This window comes from Nansenia antarctica, assembly GCF_963989245.1.
Source record: "Nansenia antarctica genome assembly, chromosome: 2".
In the NCBI taxonomy this organism is placed as follows: Eukaryota; Metazoa; Chordata; class Actinopteri; order Argentiniformes; family Microstomatidae; genus Nansenia; species Nansenia antarctica.
In genome coordinates, this window is record NC_137675.1 from 35,057,001 (window position 1) to 35,084,429 (window position 27,429).

The 27,429-nt window shown below is 45.5% G+C and overlaps 1 protein-coding gene across 1 annotated transcript in view; it reads left to right on the top strand.

Moving 5' to 3' along the window:
* myo15ab (myosin XVAb) overlaps positions 1–27,429 on the top strand; it is a gene marked incomplete at both ends in the record, with an annotated part of 175,943 nt that overhangs the window by 89,347 nt on the left and 59,167 nt on the right. Inside the window, 7 exons of the mRNA XM_080523006.1 lie at positions 2,543–2,619; positions 3,528–3,859; positions 5,761–5,917; positions 7,199–7,292; positions 14,238–14,355; positions 25,833–25,948; positions 26,086–26,145. Coding sequence (XP_080379132.1) covers positions 2,543–2,619; positions 3,528–3,859; positions 5,761–5,917; positions 7,199–7,292; positions 14,238–14,355; positions 25,833–25,948; positions 26,086–26,145 — 954 coding nt within the window. The remainder of the gene's footprint in view (positions 1–2,542; positions 2,620–3,527; positions 3,860–5,760; positions 5,918–7,198; positions 7,293–14,237; positions 14,356–25,832; positions 25,949–26,085; positions 26,146–27,429) is intronic.

The following is a 27,429-nucleotide window of genomic DNA, read 5'->3' on the forward strand; positions in this document are numbered from 1 at the left end:
GACCACAGAGCAGACCTGCTTGGTGAATTTTAAGTCACTGTCAAAAATCACTCCAAGATTTCTGACTGAGGAGCAGATGTTTGAGCAAAGGGGATCTAGGGCATCGACAGAAGGGCCTAGAGAAGTGTTGTCAAATACAATTATCTCGGTCTTGCTCTCATTTAGATTGAGGAACTTTGCACTCAACCATGCTTTGATGTCAGTCAGGCAGTTGAGCAATGGCTGAGCCTTTCCTCTAGATTTTAGTTGCAGATAGACCTGGACGTCGGCAGCATACAGTGGAAGGACACGCCATGGTTTGCCAGGATAGAGCCTAGGGGCAGCATGTAAAGGAGAAATAGAAGGGGGCCCAGTATCGACCCTTGAGGAACCCCACAGGTGAGAGGGGCCTCAGAGAAGAAGAATTCTCCTAGCTGAACGGAGAAACTATGGAAGGGCACAGCATGGAAGGGCACTACCTGGATCTGCCTGGGTCTGCCTGGGTCTACCTGGGTCTACCTGGTTCTGCCTGGGTCTACCTGGGTCTACCTGGTTCTGCCTGGGTCTACCTGGGTCTACCTGGTTCTGCCTGGGTCTACCTGGTTCTGCCTGGGTCTACCTGGGTCTACCTGGTTCTGCCTGGGTCTGCCTGGGTCTACCTGGGTCTACCTGGGTCTACCTGGTTCTGCCTGGGTCTACCTGGGTCTACCTGGTTCTGCCTGGGTCTACCTGGGTCTACCTGGGTCTACCTGGTTCTGCCTGGGTCTACCTGGGTCTACCTGGGTCTACCTGGTTCTGCCTGGGTCTACCTGGGTCTACCTGGATCTGCCTGGGTCTGCCTGGGTCTACCTGGGTCTACCTGGTTCTGCCTGGGTCTACCTGGGTCTACCTGGTTCTGCCTGGGTCTACCTGGTTCTGCCTGGGTCTACCTGGGTCTACCTGGATCTGCCTGGTTCTGCCTGGGTCTACCTGGGTCTACCTGGTTCTGCCTGGGTCTACCTGGGTCTACCTGGTTCTGCCTGGGTCTACCTGGTTCTGCCTGGGTCTACCTGGGTCTACCTGGTTCTGCCTGGGTCTGCCTGGGTCTACCTGGGTCTACCTGGGTCTACCTGGGTCTACCTGGTTCTGCCTGGGTCTACCTGGGTCTACCTGGTTCTGCGTGGGTCTACCTGGGTCTACCTGGGTCTACCTGGTTCTGCCTGGGTCTACCTGGGTCTACCTGGGTCTACCTGGGTCTACCTGGTTCTGCCTGGGTCTACCTGGGTCTACCTGGATCTGCCTGGTTCTGCCTGGGTCTACCTGGATCTACGTGGATCTGCCTGGTTCTGCCTGGGTCTACCTGGATCTACCTGGATCTGCCTGGTTCTGCCTGGGTCTACCTGGATCTACCTGGGTCTACATGGGTCTACCTGGGTCTACCTGGTTCTGCCTGGGTCTACCTGGTTCTGCCTGGGTCTACCTGGGTCTACCTGGTTCTGCCTCGGTCTGCCTGGGTCTACCTGGGTCTACCTGGTTCTGCCTGGGTCTACCTGGGTCTACCTGGGTCTACCTGGTTCTGCCTGGGTCTACCTGGGTCTACCTGGGTCTACCTGGGTCTACCTGGTTCTGCCTGGGTCTACCTGGGTCTACCTGGGTCTACCTGGTTCTGCCTGGGTCTACCTGGGTCTACCTGGTTCTGCTTGGGTCTACCTGGGTCTACCTGGTTCTGCCTCGGTCTGCCTGGGTCTACCTGGGTCTGCCTGGGTCTACCTGGTTCTGCCTGGGTCTACCTGGGTCTACCTGGGTCTACCTGGGTCTACCTGGATCTGCCTGGTTCTGCCTGGGTCTACCTGGATCTACCTGGACCTGCCTGGTTCTGCCTGGGTCTACCTGGATCTACCTGGATCTGCCTGGTTCTGCCTGGGTCTACCTGGATCTACCTGGGTCTACCTGGGTCTACCTGGGTCTACCTGGATCTACCTGGGTCTACCTGGGTCTGCCTGGGTCTACCTGGGTCTACCTGGATCTACCTGGGTCTACCTGGGTCTACCTGGGTCTACCTAGGTCTGCCTGGGTCTACCTGGGTCTACCTGGATCTACCTGGATCTACCTGAGTCTACCTGGGTCTACCTGGGTCTGCCTGGGTCTGCCTGGTTCTGCCTGGATCTACCTGGATCTACCTGGGTCTACCTGGGTCTGCCTGGGTCTACCTGGGTCTGCATGGGTCTACCTGGGTCTGCCTAGGTCTACCTGGGTCTACCTGGGTCTACCTGGGTCTACCTGGGTCTACCTGGATCTACCTGGATCTACCTGAGTCTACCTGGGTCTACCTGGATCTACCTGGATCTACCTGAGTCTACCTGGGTCTACCTGGGTCTGCCTGGGTCTGCCTGGTTCTGCCTGGATCTACCTGGATCTACCTGGGTCTACCTGGGTCTGCCTGGGTCTACCTGGGTCTGCATGGGTCTACCTGGGTCTGCCTAGGTCTGCCTTGGTCTACCTGGGTGTGACCTGGAACTACCGCTATGTATCCCTGCTCCATGTCCTGTAACATAATCAACTGTGTGTGTGTGTCTCCCATCAGGCCAAGCTAGGTAGAGACAGTGTGCCCCGCAAGAAGGCTCCAGCCGTCCCCATCAACAAGGACAAGCCAGCGAGGAAGTACGGTACGTCTGCAGACACACAGTGTGTGTGTGTGTGTGTGTGTGTGTGTGTGTGTGTGTTCTATGTTGTCCAGCCGGTGCATACGTGTGGATCAGTGTGTGGTTTGCTACCTGCGTGAACATGATGTCATTAACACCATGCTCTCCAGAACTGACTTCTTTTTGGAGCGGTCTGGATTAGAGGTCAAAGATTCCAAATGTCCAGTTTTTTATGAGAGGCGGAGAGGGGGAAACCGCTGGTATCAGGCTAAATCAGACACCATTCCCTTGTTAACAGTTAATAACAAGCCACTGAGAGTCTATTCACGTCATGAGGCATATACTTATCTGGGACAGTAGGGGTAGTGGTGGTCTAGTGGATAGTGAGTTGGACTTGTGATCGGAAGGTTGTGAGTTCAAATCCCGCCTGAAGCCACACCACTACTAGTGTGCCCTTGAGTAAGGCACTTAGCCCTCAGTTACTCCAGGGGGAATGTCCCTGTAATTCGTAATTGTAAATCGCTTTGGATTAAAAGCGTCTGCTAAATGGCAAAATTATTATTAAATTATTATTAATTATTTAATTAAAATTACATCAATTTAATGTGGCAGGTGAATGGAAACAGCAAGTCGATGAAATGATCTCTGATTATTCCACCAGTTTAGATTTAATTAATGCATCGCCCCTGCCACTCATCATGAAACTAGAAGCAGTCAGACAGATAGCACTGGTTAAGGTTCAGAACTTGTTCCCCAATGTACATATTCCTCACAAGTTTCTTTGTGAAATGAATAATAAGACCGTACGCATGGTGAGACAATGGGACTGAACTAAACACCCATACCACACGGGATATCTTATTTCACACCAAGCAGGGGGGCGGGCTAGGTGTTCCCAAAATTTGAATGGACCTACATTGTCACAAGGCTCAGCCATCTTCTCAACATGCTGAACAGTGACGACCAGCAAGTCAGAGAGCAGGCCAGAGCCTCTCTGTTCCTGGACCTGCAGAGGCGCAAGGTCCCCCTGGCGCGGGGGTCGGACCCAAGCTTCCTGGGCTACAGGAGGAAACCCAGCGGGAAGCTGGACAGTCGCTCCACAGGATTCGGGGTGTGGTCTGACTGGCCAGACTTGAATGACCTATGCGGCTGGTCCAACGTGGCCCTGGAGTGGGCGGGGCCAAACTCAGAGACTGTGTATGTCTCTGATGACATCATCTCTGACCCTAACGTGTCTGTGAGGGCAACCATCAACATCTGTGGAACAGAGCCTGAACTCCCACCTACCAACGCCCCCACCTAACCCTAACCCTGCCAACGCCCCACCTAACCCTAACCCTACCAACGCCCGTGGTCCTCTCATGTCGGCGCAGCAGCAAAGTCAACATCAATACTCAACTGAGCTGAAACTACAAGGGAAGCTTGCCTGTCTCCCTGCAGCCTGCCTGTCTCCCTGCTGCCTGTCTCCCTGCTGCCTGCCTGTCTCCCTGCTGCCTGCCTGTCTCCCTGCTGCCTGCCTGTCTCCCTGCTGCCTGTCTCCCTGCTGTCTGCCTGTCTCCCTGCTGCCTGCCTGTCTCCCTGCTGCCTGTCTCCCTGCTGCCTGCCTGTCTCCCTGCTGCCTGCCTGTCTCCCTGCTGCCTGCCTGTCTCCCTGCTGCCTGTCTCCCTGCTGCCTGTCTCCCTGCCTGCCTGTCTCCCTGCTTGCCTGTCTCCCTGCTGCCTGCCTGTCTCCCTGCTGCCTGCCTGTCTCCCTGCTGCCTGTCTCCCTGCTGCCTGTCTCCCTGCCTGCCTGTCTCCCTGCTTGCCTGTCTCCCTGCTGCCTGCCTGTCTCCCTGCCGTCTGCCTGTCTCCCTGCTGCCTGCCTGTCTCCCTGCCGCCTGCCTGTCTCCCTGCTGCCTGCCTGTCTCCCTGCTGCCTGCCTGTCTCCCTGCTGCCTGCCTGTCTCCCTGCTGCCTGTCTCCAAGCTGCCTGTCTCCCTGCTGCCTGTCTCCCTGCTGCCTGTCTCCCTGCCTGCCTGTCTCCCTGCTGCCTGTCTCCCTGCTGCCTGCCTGTCTCCCTGCTGCCTGTCTCCCTGCCTGCCTGTCTCCCTGCTGCTGACCCCTCCGTCTCACATGCAGTGTGTTTAAGAGCGTAGCTCTGGATGAGAGTATTATCATCTTCACTCTAAAAGCTAGACTGCAGGTTTTACCAACTAAGCTGAATCTTTCCATCTGGCTTCCTGACAGTCATAGCCCTCACTGTATACACTATGGCCATTTACAGATCACTGTATACACCATGGCCATGTACAGATCACACACCATGGCCATGTACAGATCACTGTATACACCATGGCCATGTACAGATCACTGTATACACCATGGCCATGTACAGATCACTGTATACACCATGGCCATGTCCAGATCACTGTATACACCATGGCCATGTACAGATCACTGAAACCATGTTGTTCATCCTAAATGGTTGCCATGCTTACAAAGGGCTTTACATATGTAGGCACGGCAGGATTGTGGACTTGATATCAAAAGATATCGGCTCTACCTTTGGGTCCTCTGCATCACTGTACAAGCACTGTACTGTTAAGGCCAGCATGTTTGGCCTGTGTGATAATGATTCAGAGGTGTTCCGTAACATCTCAGCCAACAACCCCTGATGTTGTGGTTGTTAATGAGAGTAGTAGAGAGGTGTTCATTCTAGCAGCTCAAGCTGAACATCTCACAACTAGGCTACAAGTGTCAACTTTTAGTTTTCATTTTTGGCAGCCTGGGTCATGTTCACAGGCTGGTGGTTAGGGGCCTTCAGATGGCCCACATCTCCAAGAGAAAGGCTAAACAGTTAGCAAGGTATTGCTCTATATCTGCTATTATCAGTAGCCGCTCAATATGGAGACGGCGTTGCTTTTTGTACCCTTAGAGTAGATACTGTTTTACAGTAATGCTATTGTATCTGTTAACATTTGAAACATCCTCTGTGTTAATATTGTTTGTGTACGATGGTTGCTGTACAGTCACAAATGTAACTGAATGACTCCCAATGAACTGACTGCACTGAGAGTGTTTATGTCCTTAATGCACTTTTTATTTATGTGGGCATAAATAAAGCATTTAAAATGTGTGTGTGTGTGTGTGTGTGTGTGTGTGTGTGTGTGTTCCGTCCCCCAGCTCCTGTGGTGACCAGTCCGCCGCCCCCTACTGGTGAGGTGGTGAAGTCGTCGGTGTCGTCCCAGGAACACATCGTGCCCAGTCAGAACATCAGAGACATCATCAGACACTATGACTCCCCCGCCCCCCCGCCAGACCCCCTGCCCCCCGGGAAGAGGTCAGAGCTCACACACTCACAGAGAAGAAGTGACATTTTATCATTGGTCATGATGATGAGGATGAGGATGATGATGATGGCTGTGTATGTTGTGAGAGAAAATTATTATATGTAATAAGACATTTTTCTACATTTAAGATTCAAACTTTGGATATCTAGGGCAAAGCTATAGAAACTGATTTCCTGTTGTAAGCACACAATGAAACCAGTTTCTCTACTTGAAGCTTGACATTGGCTAGACAACAGACACATTTAAATGATTACAAAGACCTGATTGCTCTCTTTTCTACCGAGATGGACTAAGCCATCTAGAGCAGTTTTGGACCTTTGTGTTTCCCCAGACCCAGTACTCTAGGACCAGACTAAACCAGTTTGTGGCCTTTGTTCCTTTTACATCTTTGTGTCTCTAGGAGAAAGTGGGGGTCGATTCCCCCTTAACCTTCATCCCCCATCATCTTCCTCAATGTACAAATCCACACCCATTGCTCATGATTGGTCTAGACCTCACCCGAGGGCGGACCTCTTACCTGAGGGTACCTGAGAGCATAAATACTGAGATGTAATGAATGATCTGGACTTTACGAGGAACTTTGAATCTTCAGATGCGTCTGACGAACCTGTAAACTTCCTCCTTCTGCAGAAGAATATTAAATATCTTTTCTTATACATCTTGAAACGAAACAGGCTGCCTTTATTGATATTTTGCTCTAACAATGTGTGTGTGTGTGTGTGTGTGTGTGTGTGTGTGTGTGTGTGTGTGTGTGTGTGTGTGTGTGTGTGTGCATGTAGCATCTCAGCCAACACCCCTGATGTTGTGGTGGTTAATGAGAGTAGTTCATTCTAGCAGCTCAAGCTGAGCATCTCACAACTAGGCTACAAATGTAATCTTTTAGTTTTCATTTCTGGCAACCTGGGTCATGTTCACAGGCTGGTGGTTAGGGGCCTTCAGATGGCCCACATCTCCCAGAGAAAGACTCAACAGTTAGCAAGGTGTTGCTCCATATCTGCTGTTATCAGTAGCCGCTCAATATGGAGACGGCGTTGCTTTTTGTACCCTTAGAGTAGATACAGTTTTACAGTAATGCTATCGTATCTGTTAACCCACATTTGAAACATCCTCTGTGTTAATATCGTATGTGTACGATGGTTGCTGTACAGTCACAAACGTAAATGAATGACTCCCAATGAACTGACTGCACTGAGAGTGTTTATGTCCTTAATGCACTTGTATTTATGTGTGTGTGTGTGTGTGTGTGTGTGTGTGTGTGTGTGAGAGAGTAGGAGGCCAGAGGGGAAGTTTCTGAAGAAGCAGAACCCTCGTGATGAAGCCTTACAAATCCTCAAACCTCAGATGGAGAACCCACCGCAACCACAGGTACACACACACACACACACGCACACACACACACACACACTGCCCACCTCCACCGCCATGTACTCATATGAACTCTTGTTTCTCTCATTCTCTCATGTCAGTCATACCAGCACATTTAGCTTCAACACAACCTTTAGCTTAGCGCTAACGTTTAGTCTCTCCTGTCTGTCTCTCCTGTCTGTCTGTCTCTCTTGTCTCTCCTGTCTGTCTCTCTTGTCTCTCCTGTCTGTCTCTCCTGTCTCTCCTGTCTGTCTCTCCTGTCTGTCTCTGCTGTCTGTCTCTCCTGTCTGTCTCTCCTGTCTCTCCTGCCTGTCTCTCCTGTCTGTCTCTCTTGTCTCTCCTGTCTGTCTCTCCTGTCTGTCTCTCTTGTCTGTCTCTCTTGTCTCTCCTGTCTCTCCTGTCTGTCCCTCCTGTCTCCCAGCTAGCAATTTTTGGTTCTAAAAATGTTCAAAGAATGTTACCTAGAACGTTCTCATAATGTTTTCAGCGGGAAGTTTTCTTTAAGTTCTCAGAATGTTCTAGGATAACATTCTCTAAAAACATTTTTTAAATGTTGTGTGATAACCTTCTTAAAATGTTAAGTGACAACATTGCTAGAACATTATGCCCTAATGTTCTTGAAAACGTTTTCAGTGGGAAGTTCCCAGAATGTTCTAGGATAATGTTCTCTAAAAACATTTTTTAAATGTTGTGATAACCGTCTTAAAATGTTAAGTGACAACATTGCTAGAACATTATGCCCTAATGTTCTTGAAAACGTTTTCAGTGGGAAGTTCCCAGAATGTTCTAGGATAACGTTCTCTAAAAACATTTTTTAAATGTTGTGATAACCTTCTTAAAATGTTAAGTGACAACATTGCTAGAACATTATGCCCTAATGTTCTTGAAAACGTTTTCAGTGGCAAGTTCCCAGATCGTTTTAGGATAATGTTCAGTAATAACCTTAAAATGTGAGTTGACGATATTGCTAGAACATTACACCTTATGTTCTCAAAACATTTTCAGCTTAAGTTTTTTGTTTGTTCCCAGAATGTTTTAGGATAACGTGTGTTACGTTTTGGAATAATGTTCTAAATGTAGAGTGGTGTTGGACCCATGTGCGGTGCGGTGCGACTCAGAGGAATTGAGGTCGAGACATGAATAAAATAAAGTTCTCTTTACTGAGATGAATACACTGAATATCCATAGGACCGTGATACAGAACCACAGAAAAATAAAGGAGAGCAAGCAAGGCTCTGCGTAGCGAGTCGATAACTAATAACAAAAACAAAACACTTGCGAGTAGCGAAAACAAAAGATGAGCAAACAAGGCTCCGTTTACTAAAAGCAAACTTCACTTAAACACAAACAAATCAAAACACACATAATAGTCAATAATACCTGGAAGTAGCGACAGGTAAGGTAAAGTCCTCCAGGACCGAAAGGACAGGGACAAGTATCATGCACAATATTCTTAAGGGAAAGACGAGGGTTCACAAGACGCTAACAAGTACGAACAACTGACAAGGGAACAGGGAAATGGGACACACCTAAATACACATACAAACACTCACAGGTGACAATAATCACGTAATTAGTCCAGGGCTGGAGTGATGCTGCTCTTCAACCAGCAGAGGCATCGGGGAGGCATCCTCGCTGACCCCCCTCGTAACAAACGTGCTCTAAAAACCATTCTAAAAACGTTTGCTTATAACCTTCTTAAAATGTTTACTGAAAACCCTGTTAAAACATTATGCCCAAACATTCTTAAAATGTTTTTAGCTAAACGTATTAACACATGTAAAAGTTTGATAACATCAATATTCAAGTCTTTCAACATAATGTATCATTATTTATTAACATTAACAACAGAGGTGAGACAGGGAAGGGAGAGGCAGCCACAGCTTCATTTGAGAACATACATTTTTTTTTTTTAAAGCAAAACATCATATACTGTACATACTGAAAACATGGAAGTCAGAACCTATCATCACTGCAACAGTACATATCTCTGACAGTACATATCCTCATGACAGACAGGCATTCCCAAAGTGTTGATTGCTTGATTTAGTCCTCGAACAGTGTGGGGCTTCTGCTCCCCTCAAGTGCTGCTGCTGCACCTGGACACATTCTTAAACATCATCCCTGGACACATCCTTACTCTGAACTCTGTCCTCAGTCACAGATGGTCCACCTGTATCACTGTCCTCAGTCATGGATTGTCCACCTGTATTATCCACCTGCATTATAACAAAAATAGTATTTAAAATCAGAATAGTTTCTGATTCATCAGAAGTCTTTTTGGTAGCCCTTTAAATTACAGGCCGTTAATTATGCAGTAATTACTGTAAATAACCAAGTAATATCCATGTAAAATAGACATGTAGAATGCTAGTAATTGTGCTAGCTAGATTGCTATAGCTTGCTAGCTAGCTAGCTAGCTCCCAAACCTGTCCCAAACTTTTGGGCTGGTAGATTTGCTTCACTCACCAGCCAAAAAACCAACAACAATGACGTTAATCTATTGAGTGGCTGGTAAAATCTGAACGTTCACCAATTTGTCGATTTGGACGGTGGATAAAAGTTAATTTTGCGCACAGCTTCCTAGCAATTTCTGACAACACACACGCTCCACGTTATTCGCATTAACGGTTAGTTTGTGGTCAAGAAAGTAAATGTATCCATACAAAGTAACGTTAATCAATTAAAAACAGTTATTGTAACCTTACCGTTTAATCCACAGTGTCCCGTTCCCTTGTGCTGTCTTCAACTAAAACCGTCTACCTGTGCCCGACCACTGAACATCTCAGTCAGGCGTGAAATCTAAGATTCGTTTGATTGGTCTGAAATCTAATCGGATTCGTTTGATTGGTCTGCCACGTCCTCAGCCTCCTCGGTTATTGGTGCAAGTCTGAAACTTGAATTTTTAATAACATCCCAAAAACATTTTAAGAATGTTTGGGCATAATGTTTTAACAGGGTTTTCAGTAAAAAATTTAAGAAGGTTATAAGCAAACGTTTTTAGAATGGTTTTTAGAGCACGTTATCCTAAAACATTCTGGGAACAAACAAAAAACTTAAGCTGAAAATGTTTTGAGAACATAAGGTGTAATGTTCTAGCAATATTGTCAACTCACATTTTAAGAAGGTTATTACCAAACATTTGTAGAATGTTTTTTGAGAACATTATCCTAAAACATTCTGGGAACTTAAAGAAAACTTCCCGCTGAAAACATTTTCAAGAACATTAGGGCATAATGTTCTAGCAATGTTGTCACTTAACATTTTAAGAAGGTTATCATACAACATTTTAAAAATGTTTTTAGAGAACATTATCCTAGAACATTCTGGGAACTAAAAGAAAACTTCCCGCTGAAAACGTTTTCAAGAACATTAGGGCATAATGTTCTAGCAATGTTGTCACTTAACATTTTAAGAAGGTTATCACACAACATTTAAAAAATGTTTTTAGAGAACATTATCCTAGAACATTCTGGGAACTTAAAGAAAACTTCCCGCTAAAAACGTTTTCAAGAACATTAGGGCATAATGTTCTAGCAATGTTGTCACTTAACATTTTAAGAAGGTTATCACACAACATTTAAAAAATGTTTTTAGAGAACGTTATCCTAGAACATTCTGGGAACTTCCTGCTGAAAACATTACGAGAACATTCTAGGTAACATTCTTTGAACATTTTTAGAACAAAAAATTCCTAGCTGGGACTGTTCTTCCTTTGTTATCGTGTAACATTGTGGGAACATTTTATAAAAGAACATTCTATAATCTGTTACCTAAACAATGTCCCCAAAACATCCTTGGAATGTTGCAGGTAAAACGTTCTTCCTTTGTTTACATATCACATTACAGGAACATTCTAGAAAAAACGTTTTGTGATCTGAGGCATCAATAACATCCTGAAAACATTATCCAAATGTTGCTTTGAAAATGTCCTTCCTTTGTTATCGTGTAACATTGTGGGAACATTTTATAAAAGAACATTCTATAATCTGTTACCTAAACAATGTCCCCAAAACATCCTCAGAATGTTGCACCTAAAACGTTCTTACTTTGTTAACATTTAACGTTATAGGAACATTATTTGAAATGGTAAACATCCTTAAAATGCTCTTTGAACATTAGATGAAAACGTTTTCTTTAAAACATTAGCAGAACTTGTAGGGAATGTTAGCCAATGTTAGGGGAACATTCCCCGCTAGCTGGGCTGTCTCTCTTGTCTCTCCTGTCTGTCTCTCCTGTCTCTCCTATCTGTCTCTCTTGTCTCTCCTGTCTGTCTCTCCTGTCTCTCCTGTCTGTCCCTCCTGTCTGTCTCTCTTGTCTCTCCTGTCTGTCTCTCTTGTCTCTCCTGACTCTCCTGTCTGTCTCTCCTGTCTGTCCCTCCTGTCTCTCCTGTCAGTCTCTCTTGTCTCTCCTGTCTCTCCTGTCTGTCTCTCCTGTCTCTCTTGTCTCTCTTGTCCATTCTGTCTGTCTCTCTTGTCTCTCTCTTTTGTCTCTCCTGTCTCTCCTGTCTGTCTCTCCGGTCTCTCCTGTCTGTCTCTCCTGTCAGTCTCTCCTGTCTCTTCTCTCTCCTCTCTCCTGTCTCTCCTGTCCGTCTCTCCTGTCTGTCTCTCCTGTCTGTCTCTCTTGTCTCTCTCTTTTGTCTATCCTGTCTCTCCTGTCTGTCTCCTGTCTCTCCTGTCTGTCTCTCCGTTCTCTCCTGTCTGTCTCTCCTGTCAGTCTCTCCTGTCTGTTTTTCCTGTCTCTCCTGTCTGTCTTTCCTGTCTCTACTGTCTGTCTCTTCTCTCTCCTGTCTCTCCTGTCTGTCTCTCCTGTCTGTCTCTCCTGTCCCTCCTGTCTGTCTCTCCTGTCTGTCTCTCCTGTCTCTCCTGTCTGTCTCTCCTGTCTCTCCTGTCTGACTCCTGTCTATCTCTCCTGTCTGTCCCTCCTGTCTGTCTTTCTTGTCTCTCTTGTCTCTCCTGTCTGTCTCTCTTGTCTCTCCTGTCTGTCTCTCCTGTCTCTCCTGTCTGTCCCTCCGGTCTGTCTCTCCTGTCTGTCTCTCCTGTCTCTCATGCCTCTCCTGTCTGTCTCTCCTGTCTCTCCTGTCTGTCTCTGCTGTCTGTCTCTCTTGTCTCTCCTGTCTGTCTCTCCTCTCTCTACTGTCTGTCTCTCCTGTCTGTCTCTCCTGTCTCTCCTGTCCCTCCTGTCTGTCTCTTCTCTCTCCTCTCTCCTGTCTGTCTCTCCTGTCTCTCCTGTCTCTCCTGTCTGTCTCTCCTGTCTCTCCTGTCTGTCTCTGCTGTCTGTCTCTCTTGTCTCTCCTGTCTGTCTCTCCTCTCTCTACTGTCTGTCTCTCCTGTCTGTCTCTCCTGTCTCTCCTGTCCCTCCTGTCTGTCTCTCCTGTCTCTCCTGTCTGTCTCTCCTCTTTACATTTTTTACATTTTTGGCATTTAGCAGACGCCTTATTCCAAAGCGACTTACAATCAATACATTTGAATACTAAGCATGTGAATCAGCAATCCATCATTCGTTGCAGGAATGTCTGTCTCTCCTATCGACTCTCCTGTCTGTCTCTCCTGTCTGTCTCTCCTGTCTCTCCTGTCTCTCCTGTCTGTCCCTCCTGTATGTCTCTCCTGTCTGTCTCTCCTGTCTGTCTCTCCTGTCTGTCTCTCCTGTCTGTCTCTCTTGTCTCTCCTGTCTGTCTCTCCTGTCTGTCTCTCCTGTCTCTCCTGTCTGTCCCTCCTGTCTGTCTCTCTTGTCTCTCCTGTCTGTCTCTCCTGTCTGTCTCTCTTGTCTCTCCTGTCTGTCTCTCCTGTCTCTCCTGTCTGTCCCTCCTGTCTGTCTCTCTTGTCTCTCCTGTCTGTCTCTCTTGTCTCTCCTGTCTGTCTCTCCTGTCTCTCCTGTCTGTCTCTCATGTCTCTCCTGTCTGTCTCTCCTGTCTGTCTCCTGTCTCTCCTGTCTGTCTCTTCTCTCTCCTGTCTGACTGTCCTGTCTGTCTCTCCTGTCTGTCTCTCTTGTCTCTCCTGTCTGTCTCTCCTGTCTCTTCTGTCTCTCCTGTCCCTCCTGTCTGTCTCTCTTGTCTCTCCTGTCTGTCTCTCTTGTCTCTCCTGTCTTGTCTCTCCTGTCTGTCTCTCCTGTCTCTCCTGTCTGTCTCTCCTGTCTGTCTCTCCTGTCTGTCCCTCCTGTCTGTCTCTCCTGTTTCTCCTGTCTGTCTCTCTTGACTCTCCTGTCTGTCTCTCCTGTCGCTCATGTCTCTCCTGTCTGTCTCTCCTGTCTGTCTCTCCTGTCTCTCTTGTCCATCCTGTCTGTCTCTCTTGTCTCTCTCTTTTGTCTCTCCTGTCTCTCCTGTCTCTCCTGTCTGTCTCCTGTCTCTCCTGTCTGTCTCTCCGGTCTCTCCTGTCTGTCTCTCCTGTCAGTCTCTCCTGTCTGTCTTTCCTGTCTCCTGTCTGTCTCTCCTGTCTCTACTGTCTGTCTCTTCTCTATCCTCTCTCCTGTCTCTCCTGTCCGTCTCTCCTGTCTGTCTTTCCTGTCTCTCCTGTCTGTCTCTACTCTCTGTCTCTTCTCTCTCCTCTCTCCTTTCTCTCCTGTCTGTCTCTCCTGTCTGTCTCTTCTGTCCGTCTCTCCTGTCTGTCTCTCCTGTCTGTCTCTCCTGTCTCTTCTGTCTGTCTCTCCTGTCCATCCTGTCTGTCTCTTCTGTCTGTCTCTCCTGTCTCTCTCTCCTGTCAGTCTCTCCTGTCTGTCTCTCCTGTCTGTCTCTCCTGTCCCTCCTGTCTGTCTCTCCTGTCTCTCCTGTCTCTCTCTCCTGTCTGTCTCTATTGTCTCTCCTGTCCGTCTCTCCTGTCTGTCTCTCCTGTCTCTCCTGTCTCTCTTGTTTCTCCTGTCTGTCTCTCCTGTCTGTCTCTCCTGTCTGTCTCTCCTGTCTCTCCTGTCTGTCTCACCTGTCTGTCTCTCCTGTCTCTCTTGTCTCTCCAGCCCAAACGGCCGGTCGGCCCCAGCCCCTCAGCCGCCGCCCTGAAGGAGGCAGGGTTTAAACCCTCCAAAAGCAGCAAGAAGAAAGCCCCACAACATCCTGTACCACTACCACCACCAGGTACACACACATACACACACACACACACACACACACACACACACACACACCAAAAGCAAATATAAGTAAGTAAATAGATAAGACATTCAATAAGACAATAGTTTATGGATAAAAGACATTGATAGAAGTGTTTGTGTTTAATCATAACTACTGTAAAACATGAAGGTTTTTAGATTTAAGACCATTACAGTAATCAAGTCTACTCAAAACAAATGCATGGATGAGTTTTTCAAGGTCTTGTTTGGACATGAAACCTCTCATTCTTGTTATGTTTTTCAGGTGATAGTAGGCTGATTTAGTTACCGAGTTCATGTGGCTATTGAAGTTTAGATCGGACTCCAGAATTACACCAATAATTCTGACCAGTTTTTTTGTTTGAAGAGAGAGAGAATCAAGTTTTGCACTGACTTTCGATCTTTTGTCAGGTGCATCTTTTTTATGATGTGTCCCAATGGAAGCATGTCAAGATTGAATAGGAGGGGGCCAAGGATTGATCCTTGCGGAACCCCACATGTCATTTTGATTTTGGTTGGACACATAGTTGCCAATGGAGACATAATAGCTTCTTCTTCAGGTAGGATCTAAACCAGTTTAAGTCAGTGCCTGAAAATCCTACCCAGGGTTTTAGTCTATCTATTAGAATGTCGTGGTCTACAGTGTCAAAGGCAGCGCTAAGGTCTAGTAGTACTAAAACTGAGATTTTTCCGGAGTCAGTGTTTACACAAATGTCATTAACACTAGGGCAGCCGTGAGGTGTCATTTGATCTCAGTGAGTACAAAAAAAATTCTACCTTTACACTCGATCAAATTTCAGGACCCTCCTTTCATGACTTTTCCTAGATATGTGCGTTCTACCACCCAGCATCTTTACATTTTCAAAATCGAGTTAGTATAAAGCGATTTTGCAGTATTTCTGTGTGTGTCTGTGTATTTGCCTTGGTATTCGGCTGCCATCTATTTCTCCAAGGCTGCACTTCTCTTTTATATTAGCAAAGGTAGCAAGGGGACACACACTGTGCTCAACCTTCAGGCTTCAGTGCTGAATTAGATACAGTGGATAAGACTGATATTTGTAACATAATGTGTTTATATATAGGCTATATATAGAAATAGTGATACATAAGATATGTATATGTACAGACAGTTATGAAAATGATAAACTGTACAGTATGTCTCCCAATCCCTTCAGATTTGATTCATCATCATTTTATTGCCATGTGTGCCAAAAGTTTATTACGTCCCATTACAAGTACAAGAGAGTAAAATTCATGGCAATGGAAAAAATTAGGCAAGATACAATTGAGCAATACAATAATAGAATGGTAAAAAATAATAAGGTTGTGTCCGTGTGTATGCATTTATCATTATAGTCCATTAAGTATCTAGTGGGACTTGGTGTAGTTCCTTCCCATCCGGGCATCAAAGCTGTAGCCTAATAAAAAAAGAAGACAGTACATTTAAAATGATTGCCCACTGTTACCAACACACCACTTTTACAAAATACTACTATGTTCATAAAATAGAATTGCTTATACAATGACAATGACAAATACCTGAAGTGCTGGTGACTCATCAAGGTGTCATCTCTCAGAACCTCTCACCTCGTCATTCTGTAACAAAGATGTCAGGTCAGAGGACACACTGCTAGTGTAGGTTTTCCATAGACTCTCAGTGTACTGTTGTTGTACTGTAAGGAGTAGGCTAGTGAAATCATTTCAATCCACAGTATTATTCTACAGCAAATCTACATATCAATAATTTAATCCTTATTTGTGATTCCACACAACATTAGCGTTCATTACAAAAGCATTTACTTTTTCTATAATCTATTATATCTCTAACAAAGCTAGCTAGCTAGCTAACAAGCTAACACTTGTTTGGCTAGCTGGTACACACAAACACACTAAAATGGTGCATGAAACATATTACAGTATGTTGCATGTTTAGTAGGTCTGCAACAAATGTATTTATTCATTATGTTTTATCTTTGACAACCTATTTCTTCCTCCCACCATCTCCTATTTGTTTTGGAGAGGGGTGACATAATCGTGGTGAGCAGTTTCAGTGGTTTGATATGATGCTAACAAAGGCGGTATCTACCTTACTCACAAAACAACACATAACTGTTTGGCTATCCTAAGTAAAGAACACAAAATCCTAGTAAACAACACATGTAACTCACTAAAACTTACCCAAGAACACAGCAGACGGTCTGTCTGTAGACGACTGCTCCATGAACTGATGTGGAGATCAGTCTGAAATTCCGTTGTCTTCTTCGTCATCGTCAGATTCGGAGTTCGGAGTTCCCGTTATGTATAGTCCAATATGAAGGAGTTCATTGATTGTCCACTGTCGATATTTCTGCCTGCTTTAGTAATTCTGTTGATAGCGTTAGCGAGAGCTTCAGCCTCCATTTTGTCAACAAACAGATCACACGCAGCTGGGGTGGGCGTGTGGCTAGTGCTACACACACTGCCACACTAATACCCCCCACCCGACTTTGCTAACTAAATGTAGGTATTTAGTGAATGTAAAACTGTTGGATATGATATCGAGTGGGTTCTTCATTTGTCGTCCTATGCCAAAAACCGGAAAACATTTTTTTTCACAACAAGACTTGTTTGGCTCGATTGCAAGCTTTCACAATTGCCGAGATGCGGACCTTTTAATGAAACCCTGTCACATATGTGTGCACGACCACGGTGCTAGACCACTGGACCACGTCAGGCCACCAGTATATTGATAATTGATAATAAGATATTGATAATGTATTTCGCTGCCGCAGAAAGTCAATCGAAATCGTGTGAAATGACGTGCGTTGTGCATTGAATGACACTATTTACAGCGCTGTCAATTTTCAAATAATGCAATAGGATATATTTATGAATTTACAGAATCACATCATCATGAATGGAAACACGCAGGTTTAGGGGCAGAAGGGAGCCAAGCGGGTTTCAAAGCTTACAAGCTTACAGCAGTCGCCGGGGCTGACAGGCTGATGTTACGGCCGGCGTGAAGTTCACGACAAATAAACACGACAAGCTTGTTCATCTCTGTGAAGCTCATAATTATAATAACACAATATTGCAATATTTATTACTATTATTTTTGTATAATAATAATCAACCATCATTCGTTAGTAATGAAAACTCCGGCAGTCCCGATCAATCTCCTCTCCTCTTTACACATTACATACCAAGATTTATTTTAACATCACAACAATGTCAACACAATCACAACAGAATCTTATTTTATCCAATCAGGTTTTATATTTTGATTATGACATCATGTCTTTCAACATTGTCACACTTGTCATTACACACATTAGCGGCATCAAAAATGATGGGCTGGGCGTGCGAGGGAGTGTGCTTATTCTGGCAGATTGTGAAATATTAAAACCAATAACATTCAGAATTATTTATCATGTATTTTCTTTCAGCTCTTTTCACTAATATAGGTGAAACTATTTATAACAGGTTGCGTCACATGAACGCTCCGTGCAGGTACGCACTCCTGTGAGATCATTCAAGTTTCAAGTTTATTCATTATACCAAATACAATTATATAATGTTATCAAAATAAAAAGAATGAACATATTCAGCCATTCCATATAATCACATATAACAACCCCTGTGAGCAGTTGCAGGGGCTGACAGGCTGACGTTACCGGCGAAGTTCACGACAAATAAACAGACTTTATCACTGTGAAGCTCATAATTATGATAACACAATATTGCAATATGTATTACTATTCTTTTTTAATAATGATAATCAACTTTCATTCGTTAGTAAAGCTCCCGCAGTCTCAATCAATCTCCTCTCCATATATATCATTTATATTTACATTTGTTCCATAGTTCGTTTTCAGCTGACTCAAGCTTCATATCAGATTGCGCTAATAATTTCCCCGCTTCTCTGCTTCTCTGCGCATAGGAACTTTATGCATTTTTAGAGGTAGTGATCTTGTCATTTTCTCTTCTTGTGTGACATCGCCATCCAGCGATCTTTGTGCGTCAATACACACTCCCCCATTGTGAAGAGTGGTCGTGTGATTCGACACCTCGTCGCGCTAAAAGTAGGTGAAAAAACGTCGCGCTTGCAGTGTTAAGGACCTTGACAAGAGCCGTTTCAGTGCAATGTAGGTGGCGAAAGCCTGATTGAAAGCCATCAAAGAGATCATTCAGGGTCAAATAATTGCCATGTAGTTTGTGGGCAGCTGTTTCAATTATTTTTCCTATACTGGAGAGGTTTGATATGGGTCTGTAGTTATTCAGTAGAAAATGTCTATGCCGGTCTTTTTTAGTAGAGGCTTGATAACTGCAGTTTTCAGGGTTTTAGGGAAAACTACTGATGAAATGGAGGTGCTGAATATTTGTATTAGTTCACCTTTCTACCAGCTAAATATGCTTTTAAAAAAGCTTGTTGGCAGGACATCAAGGGCACAGGTGGATGGTTTAAGACGTGACATGATTTTGTCCATCATCTCACAGCAATTGCAAACGAAGTACCCCCTCTCCTCAGTTGTGAAGTGGGGCTCCTGATAGGTTACAATTGTCCAAGAAGTCTTGTACCCAGACGGATCATAACAGGAACAGATGAGGAACCCTTTGCCATTCTCACAGACTTAGGGTGGAGTATCGTTGGCTGTTCAACACCTCACTCACAATTGTCAACCGGTCACTGTCACAGAGTCACCTTGAAGGAGCTGCCTGAAATGACTCCAATGGATGCAATCAGAATCCTCGAAACAGATTTCAGAGACACTCAAGGAAATGACAAAACAGTCTCTCAAGAGGATTTGATCTGTCTGGACAAATTAAAGGAAAACATAAAGACAAACGAACACGGACACTACGAAATGCCACTACCCTTCAGAGAGAGACCATGCTTACATGACAACAAGCAACTTGCTGCTGTGAGGCTCTCTCACCTGAAAAGGAAGCTCAATGCAAATGAAAGCTACAAGAACGACTACACCAACTACATGAAGGACATAATAGACAGGGGTGACGTACGTGCTGAAGGTACAAATGGAGAACAATGGTATATACCTCACCATGGTATTTATCACCCCAAAAAGCCTGGGAAGCTGAGAGTAGTGTTTGACTGCTCGGCAAAGTACAAGGGTAGTAGCCTCAACGAACACCTTCTCCCAGGCCCAGACATGATAAACAATCTGACAGGTGTACTCATTCGTTTCCGGCAGCATCGCATTGCACTGATGTGTGACATAGAGAAAATGTTCCACCAGTTTCATGTCTCAGAGGAGGACCGTGACTACCTACGCTTCCTGTGGTGGGAGAATGGCGACCTCAGCACCTCTCCCCATGAATACCGGATGAAGGTCCATCTGTTTGGAGCCGTATCCTCACCGGGGTGTGCAAACTATGGATTAAAGCAGCTTGCCAAAGAACACCATCTCACACACCCTCTAGGGTCACAGTTCATCGCCAGAGACTTCTATGTAGACGATGGCATCGCTAGTGTTGAGTCTGTGGAAAAGGCTATTCAAATAGCAAAGGAGGCTCGTGAGTTGTGTGCAGAGAGACGTCTACGCCTTCACAAATGTGTGTCGAACAACTGTGCTGTTCTCCAGAGCATTCCCTCAACAGAACACGCTACAGACACCAAAGCAAAGAATCTCACGTTCAACGACACAGCCCTAGAGAGAGCGTTGGGAATACACTGAAACGTTGAGAAAGACTGTTTCACCTTCAAGGTTACACCAAAGGACCAGACAGCAACACGGCGCGGCATCCTATCATCTGTCGCCTCTGTATACGACCCGCTGGGCTTCATAGCTCCATACGTCCTCAACGGAAAGAGAATTCTCCAGGAAATGTGCCATCACGGAACAGGATGGGATGACCCAATTCCAGAGACACTGAATCCACGGTGGGAGAAATGGCAAGAGGACCTCGTCAACATAGAAAAGCTGCTACCAGCCAGCTGACTTTGGAAACGTGATCAAAACGGAACTACATCACTTCTCAGAAGCCAGCACCAAGGGCTATGGTCAATGCACCTACCTGAGACTGAAGAATGAAAGAGGAGACATCCACTGTGCTCTTCTCATGGGGAAAGCGCGCGTCTCGCAGCTGAAGGTCACAACCACACCAAGGTTAGAACTTACCGCAGCAGTTGTCTCTGTCACAGTGAGCAATATGCTCAAAGAAGAATTAGGTTACTGTAATGTAGAAGAGTTATTTTGGACAGACTCGAAGGTTGTCTTGGGCTACATTAATAATGAAGCTCGTCGCTTTCACACCTTTGTAGCAAACAGAGTGCAGAAAATCCGTCATGACTCAGACCCTAAGCAATGGTTTCATGTATCAACTGATGAAAACCCAGCAGACTACGCATCGAAGGGGACAACAGTAGATGAGCTGCTCTCTTCTGATTGGTTCACTGGCCCCAGCTTTCTGTGGAAAAGGGAGATAAACATGCCAACAGAGGTGCCTTCAGAGCTGCCTGTCGGGGACCCAGAAGTTAAAAGGGCTCAGACCTTCCAGACACACACCGCAGAACATGTCAGTCTTGCAGACAGACTGAATACGTTTTCATCCTGGTCCCAGGCCACCAAGGCAGTGGCGCGTCTCCTACGGCGTGCTAGGAAGATAAAATCAAGTGACCTCTCAACAGTGGATGAAAGACGAAGTGCAGAGCTACTCATCATCAAGGACATACAAGGCCAAGCATACGAAGAAGAGATAAAGCTACTAAGCAAAGGACATCAGCTACCAAGACACAGCAAGCTGCATCACCTTGACTGTTTCCTGGATGCAGAGGGTGTACTCAAGGTGGGAGGTAGGCTTAGCCGCTCATCTCTCCAGAAGACATTCAAACACCCAACAGTCATTCCTCAGAGATATCACATAACGAAGTTGATCATCGCCCATCATCATGAAAAAGTGAAACATCAGGGTAAAGGCTTCACCATCAATGACATTAGGTCTAATGGCTATTGGATCTGTGGACTGAGCAGAGCTGTTGCAACCTACATCCATCACTGTGTAACATGTCGAAGGCTGAGAAGGCCTGTTGAAAGCCAAAGGATGAGTGACCTGCCTGTTGAACGAACCGAACCCACAGCACCGTTCACATACTGTGGGATGGACTGTTTTGGTCCCTTTTTGACAAAGCAAGGGAGAAAACAAGAGAAAAGGTATGGATTGCTATTGACCTGCTTCTGCTCCAGAGCCATACACATCGAAATGTTAGATGATTTGTCCACAGACACATACATTAATGGACTGAGATGTTTCATTGCTTTAAGAGGTGCTGTGCGACAAATTAAATGTGACCAAGGCACTAATTTCATGGGTGCAAAGAATGAACTGAATGCTGCATTGAAAGAGTTGGACACGGACAGACTGAAAACATTTCTCACAGAAAAGCAGTGTGACTTTGTGATGAATGCACCTCATGCCAGCCATGCAGGGGGTGTGTGGGAACGGCAAATAAGAACCATGAGAAGCGTCCTCAGCGCCACCCTGCTACTCTCTCCTGGCAGGCTCAATGATGCGTCATTGCGCACCTTGTTTTATGAGACCATGGCTATTGTAAACAGCCGTCCACTCACCGTCGATACTCTGAACAGTCCAAATAGTTTGGAGCCGCTCACACCTAACCACCTCATCACTATGAAATCCACCACAGCCCTGCCTCCACCCGGAAGATTTGAAAGAGAGGATCTGTATGGACGAAAGAGATGGCGTCAGGTGCAATACTTGACAGAACAGTTTTGGAGTAGATGGAAAAAGGAGTACCTCCACAGAATCACAACAAGACAGCGTTGGCATAGCACTAAAAGGAACCTACAGGTCGGTGATATAGTCATGGACACTGATGACACACCACGAAACCAATGGAGACTTGGGAGAGTCTCAGAAGTCAACCAAAGCAAAGATGGACTTGTGAGACGGGTCAAAATCTTCCTTGGAGAGAAAGGACTGAACCACAAAGGAGAACGTATCAGCAAGCCTTCGATATTGGAGCGCCCCATCCAGAAATTAGTTCTATTGCTAGAAGCTACTTAAGCAGTGCACTATGCAGTTGTGAAATGTGATTTACATCTCGTTCCAAATCATTATGCAAATTGCATTTAAGTGTCATAAAAATATATTTTTTTGTTTTCAATTAAACTCATGGATGGTATTGTGTCTCAGGGCTCTTTGGATCATTGAAATCAATCTCAGACACCTGTGATAATTAGTTTGCCAGGTGAGCCCAATCAAAAGAAAACTACTTAAGGAGGACTTTCCACATTATTAAGCAGGCCACAGGTTTCAAGCAATATGGGAAAGAAAAAGGATCTCTCTGCTGCCGAAAAGCGTCAAATGCAATACCTTGGACAAGGTATGAAAACATTACATATTTCACGAAAACTTAAGCGTGATCATCGTACTGTGAAGAGATTTGTGGCTGAATCAGAGCACAGACGGGTTCGTGCAGATAAAGGCATAAAGAGGAAGATTTCTGCCAGACAAATTCATCGGATTAGGAGAGCAGCCACTAAAATGCCATTACAAAGCAGCAAACAGGTATTTGAAGCCACTGGTGCCTCTGGAGTCCCGCGAACCTCAAGGTGTAGGATCCTCCAGAGCTTTGCAGTTGTGCGTAAACCTACTATTCGGCCACCCCTAAACAATGCTCACAAGCAGAAACGGTTGCAGTGGGCTCAGAAATACATGAAGACTAATTTCCAAACAGTCTTGTTTACTGATGAGTGCCGTGCAACCCTGGATGGTCCAGATGGATGGAGTAGTGGATGGTTGGTGGATGGCCACCATGTCCCAACAAGGCTGCGACGTCAGCAAGGAGGTGGCGGAGTCATGTTTTGGGCCGGAATCATGGGGAGAGAGCTGGTAGGCCCTTTTAAGGTCCCTGAAGGTGTGAAAATGACCTCTGCAAAGTATGTAGAGTTTCTGACTGACCACTTTCTTCCGTGGTACAAAAAGAAGAACCGTGCCTTCCGTAGCAAAATCATCTTCATGCATGACAATGCACCATGTCATGCTGCAAAGAATACCTCTGTGTCATTCCTGCTATAGGCATAAAAGGAGAGAAACTCATGGTGTGGCCCCCATCTTCCCCTGACCTCAACCCTATTGAGAACCTTTGGAGCATCCTCAAGCAAAATATATATGAGGGTGGGAAGCAGTTCACATCAAAACAGCAGCTCTGGGAGGCTATTCTGGCATCCTGCAAAGAAATTCAAGCAGAAACTGTCCAAAAACTCACAAGTTCAATGGATGCAAGAATTGTGAAGGTGATATCAAAGAAGGGGTCCTATGTTAACATGTAACTTGACCTGTTAAGATGTTTTTGTTTGAAATAGCTTTTGATTTCAGTAAATATGACCTCCTAATATGACCTCCTAACCCTAAATTCATCAAATTACCATTTTTAGTTCTTTACAACCTATAAAATGTTTTGAAACTCTGTTGTGCATAATAATTTGGAACAGTGCATTTTGAGTTTTTTATTTAAAAAAGAAATACTGTTATCATTGGGAGGTTTGTTCAATAAAATTTGAATTATACTCTAACGGTTGATGACTTGAAAATTATACTGATTGTCATTTGCATCGACTATTTAGGAAAATCTGAGAAAAATATAATTTGCATAATAATTTGGAACGCGGTGTAGTTTTATGTACAGTATAGCCTATACACCTGAATGGTTATTATTGTAAGTGAAAATTATATGTTTTAAAAGGTCTCCATTTTGTAAAACATTATAATTTGGTGGGAGTGTAAATAACCCCATGAAAAGTTATTATTTTATGTTAATTAACCTGCCGTACATTTGTAAATTTCTAGCTTACTTATTGCAAGACTGTTTTGTTATGTGATTCATATGTTGTTTTGAATAGGATATCGGTGACTTTTATTTCGAAGAGCTTTAGGCGAAATGTGTATGTGTTTTGTTTTGATTCGGTTTCCGTAGTGATGAAGCTCGCGACATGTTTATTATTAGCTCTGATCAAAAAAGAATAAGGTAACGGAAGAAAGTTTAATGGACCCGTATGAGGCCATAAGTTCTTACGGTGCAATTTATTAGTTTGTTTAATTATTATATGTGGACTTTCACGGTTAAATGAATGAAAGAAGAAGGAAATAAACAAGTAAATTACAGCAGTAAGTTTCAAGCCATTTCATATACGGGGATCCGTTACAAGGGCCTTTTCAGCCGCAGCCCCATCCCTCTGGAACGCCCTCCCCAACCACATCAGACAGGCCAACACCCTCCCAACATTTAAATACAGTAGGCCCTCAAAACCCACCTCTTCAAGCTCGCCTTCACCAGTTAACCCTCTCCCCCTCCCCTTCCCATGTGTCCCCAGCACTACCTTAATTAGGCCCCTATACTTTCTTTTATTTATTTTTACTACTCAATCCTTTCAGTTTGTAAAGCGTCTTTGAGTGTCTAGAAAAGCACTATATAAGTCTAATGTATTATTATTATTATTATTATTATTATTATTATTTAGTGGGGGTTCAACGATTTGGCTAATGATTAGTTTTGCCCTGGCGACTGTGCAGCACAGCTTAGACTCCAAAGTTCCAAATCTTTTGTTATTTATGAGACCGTTAAGCTAGGAAGACAGTGGATATGTAATTTTTTACCTCTTACATTTCTGATCGTCGAGTCTCCAATCAACAAAGTATCTTTTGGAGGTGAGGTCTGTTTTATCCGCTGCATATCACACAGAGAAGTAGAAGAAGGAGGGGATGTCCTTGAGCTTGTGTCTGCGGGCTGGGGAGTCACCGGGGGGGGCGGGGAGTCACGTAATTCCCAGGCCTGGGAAATCTTGGCGTGACTCTGGTGTTCTTATCTCAGGCCTTGGGAGTCATGCCAGCTCGCTGCTCCACGGGCCTGTCTTGTTCCGTACGTTTTGATCGGTGTCTTCGACCTCTTATCTCTGCGTTGTTCAGTCATGCAAGACCAAGGCTCTGGCCTATCTGTTGCTAATGATGCTAATGAGGACTTCAGTTGGCTGCTTTACAGTAGCTTCGCCGGGGGATAATTCACACACACACACACACACACACACACACACACACACACACACACACCAAACACACCAAACACACCAGGTACACACACACCTAACACACACACACACACACACATACACACACAGACCATAAACACATACCTCATACACACACATACGCACGCACACACATACACCTAACACACCAGCTTACACTCACTCGTACAAATTCCATGGCCGGGTGTTGGTGGTGTGGGTGTGTGAGTGACAGCTCTGTGGTGAGTGACAGCTCTGTGGTGAGTGACAGCTCTGTGGTGAGTGACAGCTGTGTGGTGAGTGACAGCTCTGTGGTGAGTGACAGCTCTGTGAGTGACAGCTCTGTGGTGAGTGACAGCTCTGTGGTGAGTGACAGCTCTGTGGTGAGTGACAGCTCTGTGAGTGACAGCTCTGTGAGTGACAGCTGTGCTCCCTGTAGTGTTGAGGGATCTCCCAGTGGAGTCGGAGACGATCCAGACCCAGTTACACAGAAGCACCACAGAAGAACACTACACCTACACCAACGTCCCCTGGAAGCTGTACCTGAGGAAAGAGGTACACACACACACACACACACACACACACACACACACACACACAGACATGTAGATTATTGTCATTATACATTATACATTTATAAATGTATACTTTTTATTAGTCATTGTTTATAACTTTTTTTGTTCTGATTTCAGGTTTTCTACCCCAAAGATAGTTTCAACCATCCACTGGTGCTGGACCTCATATTCAAACAGGTAGGCTGGGGACGACCCTAGAGGTCCTGAGATCTCCCCTTAGATGATTAAGTGTGCTTGCAGTAGCAAGCAGCACTTATTGTTCTTGTACATATAACTTATTATTATTATAGCAAAATTTGCACCGGCTTCTTCTCCCACAGTTTTGGCACTAGGTAAACATGAGAGGTGTCAAAACGTGCGGCTCGTTCCAACTCGCATTGCTATTGTCCGGTGGAAGGTTACAGCATACGGTTTACCCACAATGCCCCCTTTAGCGGACAAAAAATCCCATAGACAATGAATTGGGCAATATTGAAAACGCCACAGCTCGGCCTCTGGGTGACGTAAAGACACGCGGGTTTCGCCGGGGGGGGCAGGGTGGTGACCAAAACACACACACACATACACACACTCACACACACACACACACACACAGACACAGACTTTTTGTGGAGAGAAATCGCCATTGAAATTCAATGGCGGAACTTTGAGAACAGAGTGAGCAGAAAACGTTTTTGAACTTTTTGTACACATTTTGCACACTGCTCCCACGGCTACAATTGTATGTCTATATTCAAAAATGTTACATGGAAACGTAGAGCAACTCTTACTGTCACTCAAAATATCAACATATAAGCCCAACATTAATAGTTTTTACGTTTCAGCTGTTTGTTTCAGAGCTAGCCAAAGACAAGCAGAGGTCAGGCTAGAGTGAGTTGCTATGACAACGAATTTGCCACTGTCAACAGATGTGTTGATAGGACTCAAAACAGGTGCGGCCGGGTGGTAGAGAGAGTGGACCAGCAAACAGACACACTCACTCACACATACACACACGCGCACACACACACACACACACGCGCACACACACACACACACACACACACACACACACACAAATGACAACTCGGCCCCTGGGGGACATAGAGACACGGGGTCTTCGCCGGGGGGGGCAGGGTGGTGACCCACACACACACTCACACACACACACACACTCACACACACACACACACACACACACAAACGACAACTCGGCCCCTCTGGGACGTCGCAGGGGGTCGCAGGGGGGTGACCCAGACACACACAAACACACACACACACACACACACACCAATCCCACAACTCGGCCTCTGGGTGAGCTAGAGAAAGGCGATCTTCGCCGGGGGGTGCAGGGGAGTTAGCTAGTTAGCTAATGCTAGTAAGCTAGTGCTAGTTAGCTCGGCCCCTGGGTGAGCTAGAGAAACGCGGTCTTCGCCGGGGGGTGCAGTGGAGTGGCCAGTGGGGGGGCAAGCACATAGCACA